The 12048-nt window shown below is 48.9% G+C and overlaps 1 protein-coding gene across 1 annotated transcript; it reads right to left on the reverse strand.

Moving 5' to 3' along the window:
- Positions 1-673: 673 nt before the first annotated feature.
- TMEM249 (transmembrane protein 249) lies at positions 674-11761 on the reverse strand. Its single transcript, XM_061608314.1, has 5 exons — positions 11635-11761; positions 8915-9012; positions 5809-6001; positions 4410-4495; positions 674-829 (listed from the first exon to the last, which is right to left on the reverse strand). Exons 1-5 carry the CDS (start codon positions 11759-11761, stop codon positions 674-676), a joined length of 660 nt encoding a protein of 219 aa, XP_061464298.1.
- Between the last annotated feature and the right edge of the window lie 287 nt (positions 11762-12048).

The following is a 12048-nucleotide window of genomic DNA, read 5'->3' on the forward strand; positions in this document are numbered from 1 at the left end:
AAAACATCTGGAGGGCACCAGGTTGGGGAAGTTTGGTCTACACCAGCCTTTCCCAACTAGTGTGCCTCCAGATGTTGTTGGACCACAACTCCCATCAGCCTCAGCCACCATTGCCAATGGCTGAGGCTGATGGGAGTTGTGGTCCAACAATATCTGGTGGCACATCGGTTGGGAAAGGCTGGTCTACACAATGACTGGCAACCCCATCATTAGGGAAGGAGAGGTGACCAATGGGCAGATTTAGGGCACCATTAAGCACGGCAGAAGTGGCAGGAAGACAGAGCTGATCCACGAGAGAAAACTCCAGTGGGAAGGTCTCCTGAGCTCACAAGAGAGGGCTCCCATTCATTTCAGGACGAATGTCCTATTGGATTGTGGACCAGGTTAAACGCTGGGGAGGAGTGCCTCTTGAACCATTCTCCCTCAGGGACCAAGAGGTCTTGGGGCCAGACATACTGGCTCCAATCCTCCCAGTTTCTGGGGCCATCATCCTTTCCCCCTTTCACTGGAGATTTCTTCTAGATGCAAAATCTGTCAGAAAAAATCTACTGATAGGAAGAAAAAGACAAAACCAAACAGGACCCTGACAAAACACACACTGTGGACACAACTGTCACCCAGATCCCTTTATCCCCTTTAATAGCCAAGCACACCCACCCATCACTGTCCCTCTTCATACACTCATGTTATCGCCATAATCCATCTCCTCCTCCTCCTCCTCCTTCTCTGGTGGATGGTGCCTGATGACGTGGCGTGTGGAGATATCCTCATAATCAAAGTAGTTGAGGTTGAGGTTGCGTGCCATGCGGCGCCCCAGGGCATCTATCAGCTGTTGAGGAAGAGACACAGACTGGGTGGGAAAGTCTGAGCAGAAAGCAAGCCTAAAGGATGGCATACAAGGGTCTGGCCAGTCGGGTGTGTTCCCTACCCTCCCAGCCACATTAATGTGTGTGTGTATCTTTCTATATCTATATTTGCAGAAAGTTGTCACGCTGTAGTTTGCATTGCTACCAACAGATGGTGCTGTGAGCTACAGAGTGATGAGGCCAGAGTCACTACTGCCCACAATGGGGCACTCAGAGCAGCTCACAATGCAGTCATACACAAACACAATAAAACATTAAAAATACATAAAATACAGTTAACAATTCAAGGGGAGTGATATTAAAAAGGGACTAAAGAGGTAAAACCTGAAATTGGGAATCCATAAAATCAGTTTCAGACTCTGCCTTCAGTCCCTGCCAAAGGTGCTCTGGAACAAGATGGTTTTCAGAAGTCTCCAGAAAGCCATCAGGGAGGGAGCAGAGTGGGCTTCTTGGGGGTAGGATATTCCAGATCTTGGGGGCCACAGCTGAAAAGGCTCTCTCCCGTGTGCCTGCCAGTCCGACATCTTTCATTCCAGGCATGCAGAGGAGATCAGAGGCAGCTGATCTTAAAATACGGGCAGATACATATGGGCGTAAGCAGTCTCTCAGATACATTAGTCCAAAGCCGTTTAGGACTTTCAAGGTCAAAGCCAGCACTTTGAATTGGGCCCAGAAACAATTTGGGAGCCAGTGGAATTGACAGAGGACAAGGGTGATATAATTCCCACGCTGCAAACCACTTAATATTTTGGCTGCCGCATTTTGAACCAACTGCAATTTCCACCTGATATCCAAGCAGCAGGGCAGAATCCAGGAGGACTCCCAAACTGCGGACCTGCTCCTTCAGGGGTAGTGAGACCCCATCCAGAACAGGTTGCAGCCCTATCCCTGGCACAGTTTTCCCTCTGACCAGCAACACTTCCGTCTTGTCTGGATTAAGTTTCAGTTTGTTAGCCCACATCCAGCCCTCCACAGCCTCCAGGCACCGGTTTAGGATGAGCACTCCCTTCCTAAGATCAGGTGGTAGGGAGAGATAGAATTGAGTGGCATCAGCATATTGATGACATTGTACTCCAAATCTCCAGATGACCTCTCCCAGCGGTTTCATATAAATGTTAAAGAGCATGGGAGACAGAATGGAACCCTGCGGGACCCGAAGGCCAGCAGCCAGGGGGTCGAGCAGTAGTCTCCCAGCACCACTTTCTGGGTCCTGTCCATCAGGTAGGACTGGAGCCACCCTAAAACAGTGCCTCCCAATCCCATCCCAGCTAGCCGGCCCAGAAGGTTACCATGGTCGATAGTATTGAAAGCTGCCGAAAGGTCCACCAGCATCAACAGGGATGCACTCCACCTGTCTGATCCCTGGCATAGGTCATCATGCAGGGCAACCAAGGCAGTTTCTGTCCCATAACTAGGTCTGAAGCCTGAATCAAAAGGGTCTAGATAATCTGATTCATCCAGGAAAACTTGGAGTTGAGCAGTCACTACCCTCTCAATCACCTTCCCCCAAAAGGAGAGATTAGAGACTGGGTGGAAATTGTTAAGATCCGCAGGGTCTAACAAAGGCTTCCTTAACAAAGATCTTATCACAGCCTCCTTTGACAATGTTGGCATAAAAACTTCCCTTAGGGAGGTAGTACTTTGGACACATAATGAGAAGACATGATTCACTAGAAAAGACCATAATGTTGGGGAAAACAGACGGGAGTAGAAAAAGAGGAAGGCCAAACAAGAGATGGATTGATTCCATAAAGGAAGCCACAGACCTGAACTTACAAGATCTGAACAGGGTGGTTCATGACAGATGCTCTTGGAGGTCACTGATTCGGTTGCCATAAGTCATAACCTTGACTTATGACTTGAAGGCACATAACAACAACAAGAAGGAGGTAGTAATTAAATCTGCCAGCCAGCCAGCCACTCCACCTCTGGCAGATTGAATTAGCCAGGATGGGTAAGGGTCAATAGAGCAAGTAGTAGCCCTTGTTTCTGCCAGAGTCCTATGCACATCCTCAGGCTTTACAAGCTGAAAAGTATCCATAGAAAAATGACCTCTAGGACTGATGATGATGATCTGGCACACCTGTAGTTAGCACTAGGCCTATATTGAGGCCTCATAACAAAAGGAGAGAGGGGAACCCTACTCAATTTTCACTTGATTTTTCTGCCCAGGGACACATGGGAGGGACCTCTTTGCCATACCTATACTTTTGCATTAGAATTGGTACAGAGACTTGATTGGCCAGATTCACAGAAATGTTTGCAGAGCTTCTCTGAATCCAATTAGAAGCCAAAAATATGTGTAGGAGAGGAAGAGATTTGGGGGTTTCTTTGTTTTTTAATTGCTTCATATTCTCCTTGGGAAGGCTCTGCCTTGGAGCAGCCTCCACTGTCCTTCACCACAATAAGAATCTGACTGTACCTGAAAGGTCACCACCAGCTCCCACAGAGCCCTAGATCTTCTTTGGCAGCCCTAGCTCAGATGCCCTCACCATTAGAGCTTAAAGCAGGGGAACCTTTGGTTCACGTTGGAGATATAGGCATGGGCTAGGTATTTTGTTCTGGTGCCTTCACTACAGTCAGGTTCATCATAGCCAAACTAGTGTGTGGGTGTGTGCGTCCACACAGCGATGATAACCAGTGGTTGTGCGTGAGCACTGGGCCTTATAAGATGGCCTGAAGAGGGCCTTTCCAGTTGTGGCTCCCCATCTGTGAAATGCTCTACCCAGTGGGATCCACCTGGCGCCTTCGTTGACATCTTTTTGGCACCAGGTAAAGACTTAGCTTTTTCCACCGGGCATTTGATAGACTCATCTGATGTTGCGTAGTTATTAGACCTCTGCCAAGTTTACTGTGGCTGTTATCGGGGCTGTTGTCTGCTTTTACAGTATTATGTATTTATATTTATGTTTTTAATATGTTGTAAGTCACTTGGAGACCTTCGGGTAACCAGTGACTAACAAGTCTAAAAAATAATAATTGTAATTGTAATAATTATTATTTCATGACCAGATCAAAGAGTTGGCAAGGGTGGGTGGGAGCAATCCCATGGAGTCAGTACAATAGTAGGGCATATCTAGAATGGTTAGTTAAATTTGGCAGTCATAAACACCTAAAGACCAGGAGACCCAATAAGGGCAAACTGGCCCTTAAAGAACAGGAGAAGAGACAAATGAACTTGTATTCTTCTGGATATTACACCACATGTGAACATGCCATGCACTTGCCTTCCTATTATTATTTACATGATATATATTTTCATGTGTCTCAATAAAGCTGAATGACTGCTTTTATGTACATAAAAATTGGTGAACCATAGGGTTAAGAAATCTGCAGGGCCTGATTGCACCTTCCTCTTTATAGCAATTAAATTTTCTTATTGTTTTATTGGAGTAAGCCAATAAGTACATAAAATCTCCTGAGGGAAGCTGCACCTTTGTACTCCTGTCTGCTGCATGCATCTGGTGAAGGCACCGAGCCCTGTAGCAAAGCGGCAGCCCCACAGCTTTGCCCCCCCCCAGCCCAGGGAGATCCCCATCTCACCTCACACTTGTCCGTCAGGTCAGCCAGGGTAAGCGCCTCCAGGCGGTATCCTTTGATAATGAGGCTGTAGAAAAGCGTCCCGTGGGCTGGAATGAGGAGGAAACACAATGCTCCAAATGTTACTCTGGAGGAAGAAGGGCTGGGAGCTTTCCCTACTCTTCCTCCCTTGAACTTACACTTCGAAGCTTTGTACGCCTGACTTTCCATACAATGGATCTCTAAGGCGGCTTCCAACAAAAGTTAAATGCAGGAGCATGAAAGCGACTAGAGTCAGGAGGAGGGCCGGCTGCAGCTGGTTCATCAACAGGGAAAGCAGCTTTTGCCAACATGGTGCCCTCCAGACATTCTGGGCAACTATTCCCATCAGGTCAGCCACGATGCTGGGGCCTGATGGGAGTTGCAGTCCAAAGCATCAGGATGACAAAGGCTACATTAAAGTATTGAGTGGAGGGAGGGAGAATGACACTTGTAAATGGTGGGACTGTGAGTGAAGGGCCCACTTGTGGGTTACAGAGCTTGGAAAAGTTACTTTTTTTGAACTACAACTCCCAATCAGCCCAATCCAGTTGCCATGCTGGCTGGGGCTGATGGGAGTTGTAGTTCAAAAAAGTAACTTTTCCAAGCTCTGGTTCTGAATGCTACTTTGGCTGTGGGGTGTGCTCTTGGCCTGGAGAGCTCAATGTCTCCCCTTCTAACAAATCAGCCGCAGCTTTTCTTCATTAAATGGCAAGTTCGCTCATGCTTCCTCTTCCAACAGCAGACAGCCATATTGGCTGGCTCTTCTTCTACGCCACTAGTGTGCAGGAGTTTTAGAGAGCCACAGTGCAGCAACCTGGCTCCCAGGTCAGGGTGGGGAGACCTTCAGTTCCATTCATGGCTGAAGGTGAATCTACCTAAGTCAAGAAGGCAAAGGCTGCGCAGCAGGAGGGAGGGGAAAGGAGGGGGGGGGACAGGAGGAAATGAGGAGAGATTTGCAAGAAGTAAAGAGAGGAGATGCAGGCAGCCACGTGGGAGCTTGCCATGGTGTGTGTTCACCAAGGGGCAAGTACCACTTTTACCAGATGTCATCAGAAGACCTGGGGAACCACAGGAACTCTTAAGATTCCCCATCAAGACTCAACAGGACTTACCAAGCAGTTACATAAGCACAGCTACCACTTGGTAAGTGGCTGTGTCTATCTGCACCCATAGGACCAGAAAAGCAAAGTGACTGGGCACAAAGGACTAGAAGCTTGGCATGGGTAGCGAACATGTCATGGAACCAGTGACTCGTGGGTAAGAACAGCTTAGCAGGGTGCTCTGAGCAGTTTTAGCAGAAGATGTGCCAAGGGTTCCCTGACTCCCCCCGTCCATCCATCACCCCTCCTTGCCATGCCATGCCATGTCACGCAGGTGGTACCGTCGCGCTGGGCTACGAGCCGCACGTAGATCTGATGCAATGGGCCCTCCTGCCAGAGGATGCCTTTGATGTAGAACTGGTAGAATCCCCTGCTGTGGTTGATGATCAGCCGGCGCTTATGGATGTTGCTCACCACCAGCCAGATTCCGGTCAACATGCCAAGGACAAAGAAGCCAGCTAAATTCTGGGTGCCCTGAAGAGAGAGCGGAGGGTCCGGGCAGAGCAGGCACAAGAAGGGACAAGGCAATACAAAATCAGAAGAGCCAGGCCCTGGGAAGAAAGGGAGGAAATGGGGGAAACCAGGAAAAAATCCATTTCTCCCCAATTTCCCCAGTTTTTTCTAGGCCTTCCCATCTCTTTGCTGGCTGAGACCAAAGGTCTGCCTGCCCCAGAATCCTGCTTCTCATTTATTTCTTTTATGAATTGCTTTCCACGAGGCATCCCAAAGCAATTTACAATACAACAAGACATATAAAGACAGTTAAAACAATCGCATATGACAACAGTTAACAAAATACAATTATAAATATCAAAACAGTTAAAACTTCAGTAAATACCTAAAATCAGTTGAAATCCAAGGCAGATGCCAACTGGGATAAAGGTTTTAGAAGCCTCCTTGCCCCCATGAAACCCACGGCAGGGTCTGAAGGCCAAACCTGCCTCCCGCAGCCGCTCCTCAGAACCTGCTATTCACTTAGATCAGCCTTCCCCAACCGGGTGCCCTTTGGATGGTTTGGACTAGCACCGTATGACAATGCTGGATGGCTCTGATGGGAACAAAGGAAAAGCCTGGTGGATCAGGCCAGTGGCCCATTTAGTCGAGCATCCTGTTCGCACAGGGCCTCTTTTGGGAAACCCACAAACCAGGACCTGAGTGCAAGAACAGTACTCTCACCTCCTGCGGTTCCCAGCACACTGCCTCTGATACTGGAAGGAGAACGTAGCCATCATGGCTAGTGTAGTCCAAAGCATCTGGGCAGTACCAGGTTGAGGAATGCTGGTCCAGACAACTTGTTTACTTTTTCCCCATAGCCCCACCCCACCCCCAAACCAATCAATCAATCAACGTATTGTATGGTCACAGACCCAATAAGAAAAATCATCAGATAAAAGAAAACAGTCTATAAAACATTTAAAATATAAATATAAATATAACTTTAAAATGGAACATTACAGTTTGAAAGAGAGGACCATCTTGCGTATTCTTTGAGCTGAAAAAAGGAACTTGGCTGCTAGCTGTGTGGTCAACCAAAATATGTTTCAAATAACCCCAAACCGTGGAGAGGATCCAGTCTTGCCTGCTTGATTGCTTTTCCTAGATGTGGGAGATTCCACTTCCACATCCATTCCCGTCGTTTTAATTCACTCTCACCAAGTATTGTAATGGTGATGTGTTCCATTTCTTGCTTGACAATTTCTAACTTTCCCTGGTTCATGCTTCTCACATGCTATGTTCCTATTGTGTACGTCGTACAACTCCTGATTTACATGTATTATATTTGTTTATCACAGTAGGGCCTCACTCATTTGGCAGGGTACATTCCGGACCCCCGCCAAAAAGCAAAACCTGCCAAAAAGCAGAACTCATTGAATAGAATGGCACGCAATGCCCGAAAACCACCGTAAAAGCGGAACAAGCGCCATGTGAGTGGGGCTTTAGTCTAATTGTGTCTAATTGAGACCAGTGGCGTCACTAGCGGGGTGCGGGGAGTGCGGACCGCACCCGGGTGACACCATGAGGGGGGTGACACCCAGAGCCGCCCCGTCACAGGGCAGGACACCCGCGCCATTGCCTGGCAAAGGAGCCGAGAAGTGCTCTGGGTTGGCATTGGAGCAGCCAACTCCTCCTCGGAGGCAGGCAGGCAGGCAGGCGGGCGAGACCGGGAGCAGCGTCTGCGGGGCGAGGGAGGCGCGCTGGCATTCCCAGGCCTGCTTCTCCGGCTGGGTGCCCCTCCGGCACACGCCCTCCCAGGGGCATGGGTGGCTGGCCTTGTGCGCGTGCGTGCATGCGCTCAGCAGGACATTTGGGGGCTCGACAAGGAGTTACCGCACCGGGTGACACCAACCCTAGTGACGCCACTGATTGAGACTGCTGCATTAGCAAAGCGCCATAAAGCGGGGCCCTGCTATACAATGTACCATGTACCCAGAATGATTCTGATATGCATTATATAGTATGTACTCATACTATAAGTTGATACCAAGTCAACTTCGAAGGACTAGAGAAAAGTTTCTTTTCAGAACTATCCAGACCAGAACTGCTGTTAGTGATACTGGCACTCCTTTCTTTTGCAACGGAGGGGGGGATGTAAGCAGGGATGATCAGCACCAGAAGTTTCACCATCTCTCTCTTAGCCTGCAGGAGGAGCAAAGGCAGAACACACAAGGGGCAAGACCCAAATCTCCAAGGACTTGTCTGTGTTCTCCTCAGGCAGCAATTGCAAGTGGTCACATAAACTTTATGGCCTAAAGCCAGACAAGGAGAGGAGTCAGAAACCTGGCTGATGGAACCAAATACAGACAGCAGTGGCTAAGTCAGATTGGATGTGAGCAACTTTATCAGTGAAATGAAATGTTTTGCACCCTCTCCACAGGGTGTGTGTGTGAAATGGCAGAAGAGCCCTGCTACTAACTGCTATGTGCCGTGGCATTTGTCTGATGCGACGTGCAACCCTTTCCCCCCGAGGCAACTGGAAGCCTCGGATAAACCATATCCTTTCACCATCAGTTCTCTGAGAGTGAAATGGGAACAGCAGTGATCTGCCTTACAGGGCCATCTTTTTTAATGTTTTAATGCAGTGTTGTGAATGTACATGGTAATCCATAGAGCAACAAGAAACTTCCAAACTAGATTCTAGTCTCAGGAAAATCAACAGAAAGAAAGCAAAGTCAAGAGTAATGGGAGCTGAATGTCAGTTTTGGGGTGTGGACAAAGTGGGTGGCTCGTCTACTATTTTCATGGGAAAGTTAGGTTTCCACCAGGGGGGGGAGGAGGAACTTGAGGCCATAGAACATAAAGAAAGCCCTTTGAAATATATATATAACAATAAGGATTTAGTAACTAGTAGTACATGATTATCAATAGTGGCTATAATCACATGCCCACCTGTTCTGATCTGCATTGGAAGATGCAGATCACCAAAGAAAGTACAAAAATCAGTGCTCCCTTCCAGATCATGTCCTTGTAATACTCCATCACAAACACTGTAGGGGGAGGCACACAGGGCAAAATTCAGAGCAGGTATGAGCGCGATGCCACAGCACCCCTCATGCAATGGCTAAGACTGACCCATCTCCCAGCCCCCACACTCCCTTCCACTGCCCAAGCCACAGAACCCAACATCCTTACGGCCAGTGCTGGAAGCACTGAAAATATGTGAATTTCATGTCTCATTTACAATTTTTATTGGGTTTCATACTTGATTTACACATTCAGCACTGGTTAGGCCTCATCTCAAAGACCTGGGCATGTTTAGCCTTGAGAAGGGAAGACTGAGGGGAGATACAGTAAGAGAGCGTTCTTCAAGTCCTTGAAAGGTTGCCACACAGAGGGGGGCCAGGATCTCTTCTCCATCGTCCCAGAGTGCAGGACACAGAATAATGGGCTCAAGTTGCAGGAAGCCAGATTTTGACTGGACATCAGGAAAAACCTCCTGTTAGAGCGGTACGACAATGGAACCAATTACCTAGGGATGTGGCGGGCTATGCGCCACTGGAGGCCTTCAAGAGGCACCTACACAGCCACCTGTCGGTGATGCTTTAAGTTGCATTCCTGTATGGAGCAGGAGGTTGGACTTGATAGCCTTATAGGACCCTTCCAAATCTACCCTATGATTCTCTGAAAAATATGCAACAGCATGTGCTCCTTGCTTGTAGAGAATTTTGGAGACATATTTAGACACATTTTTAATTGTGTGACCAAGCTAAGACACAGGCTGCCCATGATTCAGGTATTCTTCTAGCAAGTAAATTCTGAAAACATAGGGAGTTTAGGCAGCTCATCTTCCCTGCCCACCTTCCCCAAACATACACCCTGCAGGATGCATCTGGCCAGTTTCTTAGGAACTCAGGAGGGTATCTCCCCCTCCTGCCTCCTCCCATGTCAGAGACAGGGCCTGGGCTGGGGAGGTGGGGAGTTACATTTTGATGGGTCCCCACAATGTTTGGAACTCATCCCTTTGAAACTGTATCCCACTGCCAAAGACTGCACAGTCTGAACCACCCAGCTGGGACGTGCGATTTGGAATGGCCCACAGTCCATTTTACGGTACAGGGCTGTTCAAGAGTCAGTTTCCTTTTTCATAGGTGAACCAATGGAATTCCTGGTGTGTGGATCAATGTCTGTGACAAAACAAAACTTTGGGGTAGATTTTCTCATAGTGCACATCTTGGGGTGTTGTCTCCAGGTAGGATGGAGTGGCCCAAAGTTCACTTTGGGGGTTCAAAACCCAGTATGTGTGAAAGGAGCTATGTAGGAAGAAAACTTCAGCTTCCCCTCTTAGCTTCCACATTAGGCCAGCTGAACGTAAGAACGCAAGATGAGCCTTCCTGGTTTGGACTAAAGGGGGCCCATCTACTCCAGTATCCTGTTCTCAGAGTGGCCAACTGGATGCCCTAATGGGAAGCCCACAAGCGGAACATCGGTGCAATACCACTCTCCCCACTTGCAATTCCCAGCACACTGCCTCCAACACTGGAGGCATAGAATCATAGAATAGTAGAGGTGGAAGGGACCTGTAAGGCCATCCAGTCCAACCTCCTGCTCAATGCAGGAATCCAAATCAAAGCATTCCCAACAGGTGGCTGTCCAGATGCTTCTTGAATGCCTCCTGTGTTGGAGAGCCCACTACCTCTCTAGGTCATTGGTTCCATATATAGCCATTGTGCTTAGCAGCTATTGGTAGCAGGGCCGGTTCTAAAGGGCAGCCAGGTTGGGCACTGGCCCTAGGGCCCCAGAGCTACAGGAGCCCCTGAGGGGCCCTCTGCTCCCCTTCCGCGATCCGTGCCCCCCACTTACCTGTCAGCCGGCTTTTTAGCATTGCCCTCAATGAAGATGGCAGCCGCGGCTTCCCTAAGGTACTGAAGCTGCTGCTGCCATCTTAGTTGATGGCAAAGATGTGCGCGCGTAGCACGCACGTGTGCCATCAACAAATATGGCGGCAGAGGCTTCATTCCCCTTAGGGAAACCACGGCCGCCATCTTCATTAAGGGCAATGGTAAAGACTAGACAGGTAGGGGGACCATGGGGGGCATGCGGGGGGGCACACGCACACGCGCGCACACACACACACTGGGGGGCCAGGGCAAGCTGATGCCCAAGGGCCCCCGCATGCCTGGAGCTGGCCCTGATTGGTAGCTTTATCATACTTGCAGAATCCCCTTTTAAAGCCATCTGGGTTGATGGCCATTACTGCCTCCTCTGGGAGTGAATTCCATAGCTTAACTATTGCACTGTGTGAAGAAATATTTCCTTTTGTCTGTCGTGAATCTTCCAGCATTCAGCTTCATGGGCTGATCCCGTTGGGTTCAAGGATTATGAGTGGCTGCCTCCCCACTGTGATGTTTTCTCTACAAAAAGCAAGACTTCAGTTTTGTTTTGTTTTTAAAAAAAATAAGGGCATTATTTTGTTAATTTGTAAAGATAACAGTTACTGTGTGACATGGAGTTACTGCTGAAGCTGGCTTCAAGTAGCTAGTGAGTGTTACTGGCGCAGCCTCAGTCCTTCCTCCTTGGCATCAGAGCCACCAAGAGGACCCAGCAAGCCTTAGAGAGACTGTTCCCACTCAGCCCATGCCTGGCCTTCCCTCCAGGGAGACCCTCCTCACCTTTGGGTTGCTGCACCTGGAACGGGAAGTACTTGTTCTCCTTGAGCTTCTCGGTCAGGTGTTTCTCTGCATTGATGAAGTGGCAAAGCCAGAGGGTCAGGGGACCCCTGAACACGGACATGATCATCCTGCTGGGCCTTCTCCAGGGGAGAGGGTGGCTCTTCCTCCTTCCTGGAAATAAATTGCTGGGGAGAAGAGGGAGGGCAACTCTCATGTGCTGCTGGGCAAGAGGAGAGTTGCTCCTGGGCATGAAAAAGCTGGGTGTGAAGAAGCTACCCTAACCTAACTCACAGCTACCAGACTACTCTGCCACCCCCAGTTCCCTCAGCTCAGCAGAACATTTGTGGGGCAAGTATGGAGAAAGGGCATGCAGTGGCCCCAGTCTCCCATGCAGCCCCCTGGGGCTGCTCCTTA

This window comes from Rhineura floridana, chromosome 1 (genome assembly GCF_030035675.1).
Source record: "Rhineura floridana isolate rRhiFlo1 chromosome 1, rRhiFlo1.hap2, whole genome shotgun sequence".
Lineage (NCBI taxonomy): Eukaryota > Metazoa > Chordata > Lepidosauria > Squamata > Rhineuridae > Rhineura > Rhineura floridana.

Bases quoted from the DNA above. Each gene is read 5' to 3' on its own strand.
- TMEM249 (XM_061608314.1), bottom strand. From the start codon at position 11,761: ATGATCATGTCCGTGTTCAGGGGTCCCCTGACCCTCTGGCTTTGCCAC. The intron at 4,496-5,808 runs GTACCACCTGCG...TCCTCATTCCAG, and splicing joins GCTCGTAGCCCAGCGCGACG to CCCACGGGACGCTTTTCTAC. The intron at 830-4,409 runs GTGAGATGGGGA...CTTCCTCAACAG, and splicing joins ACCTGACGGACAAGTGTGAG to CTGATAGATGCCCTGGGGCG.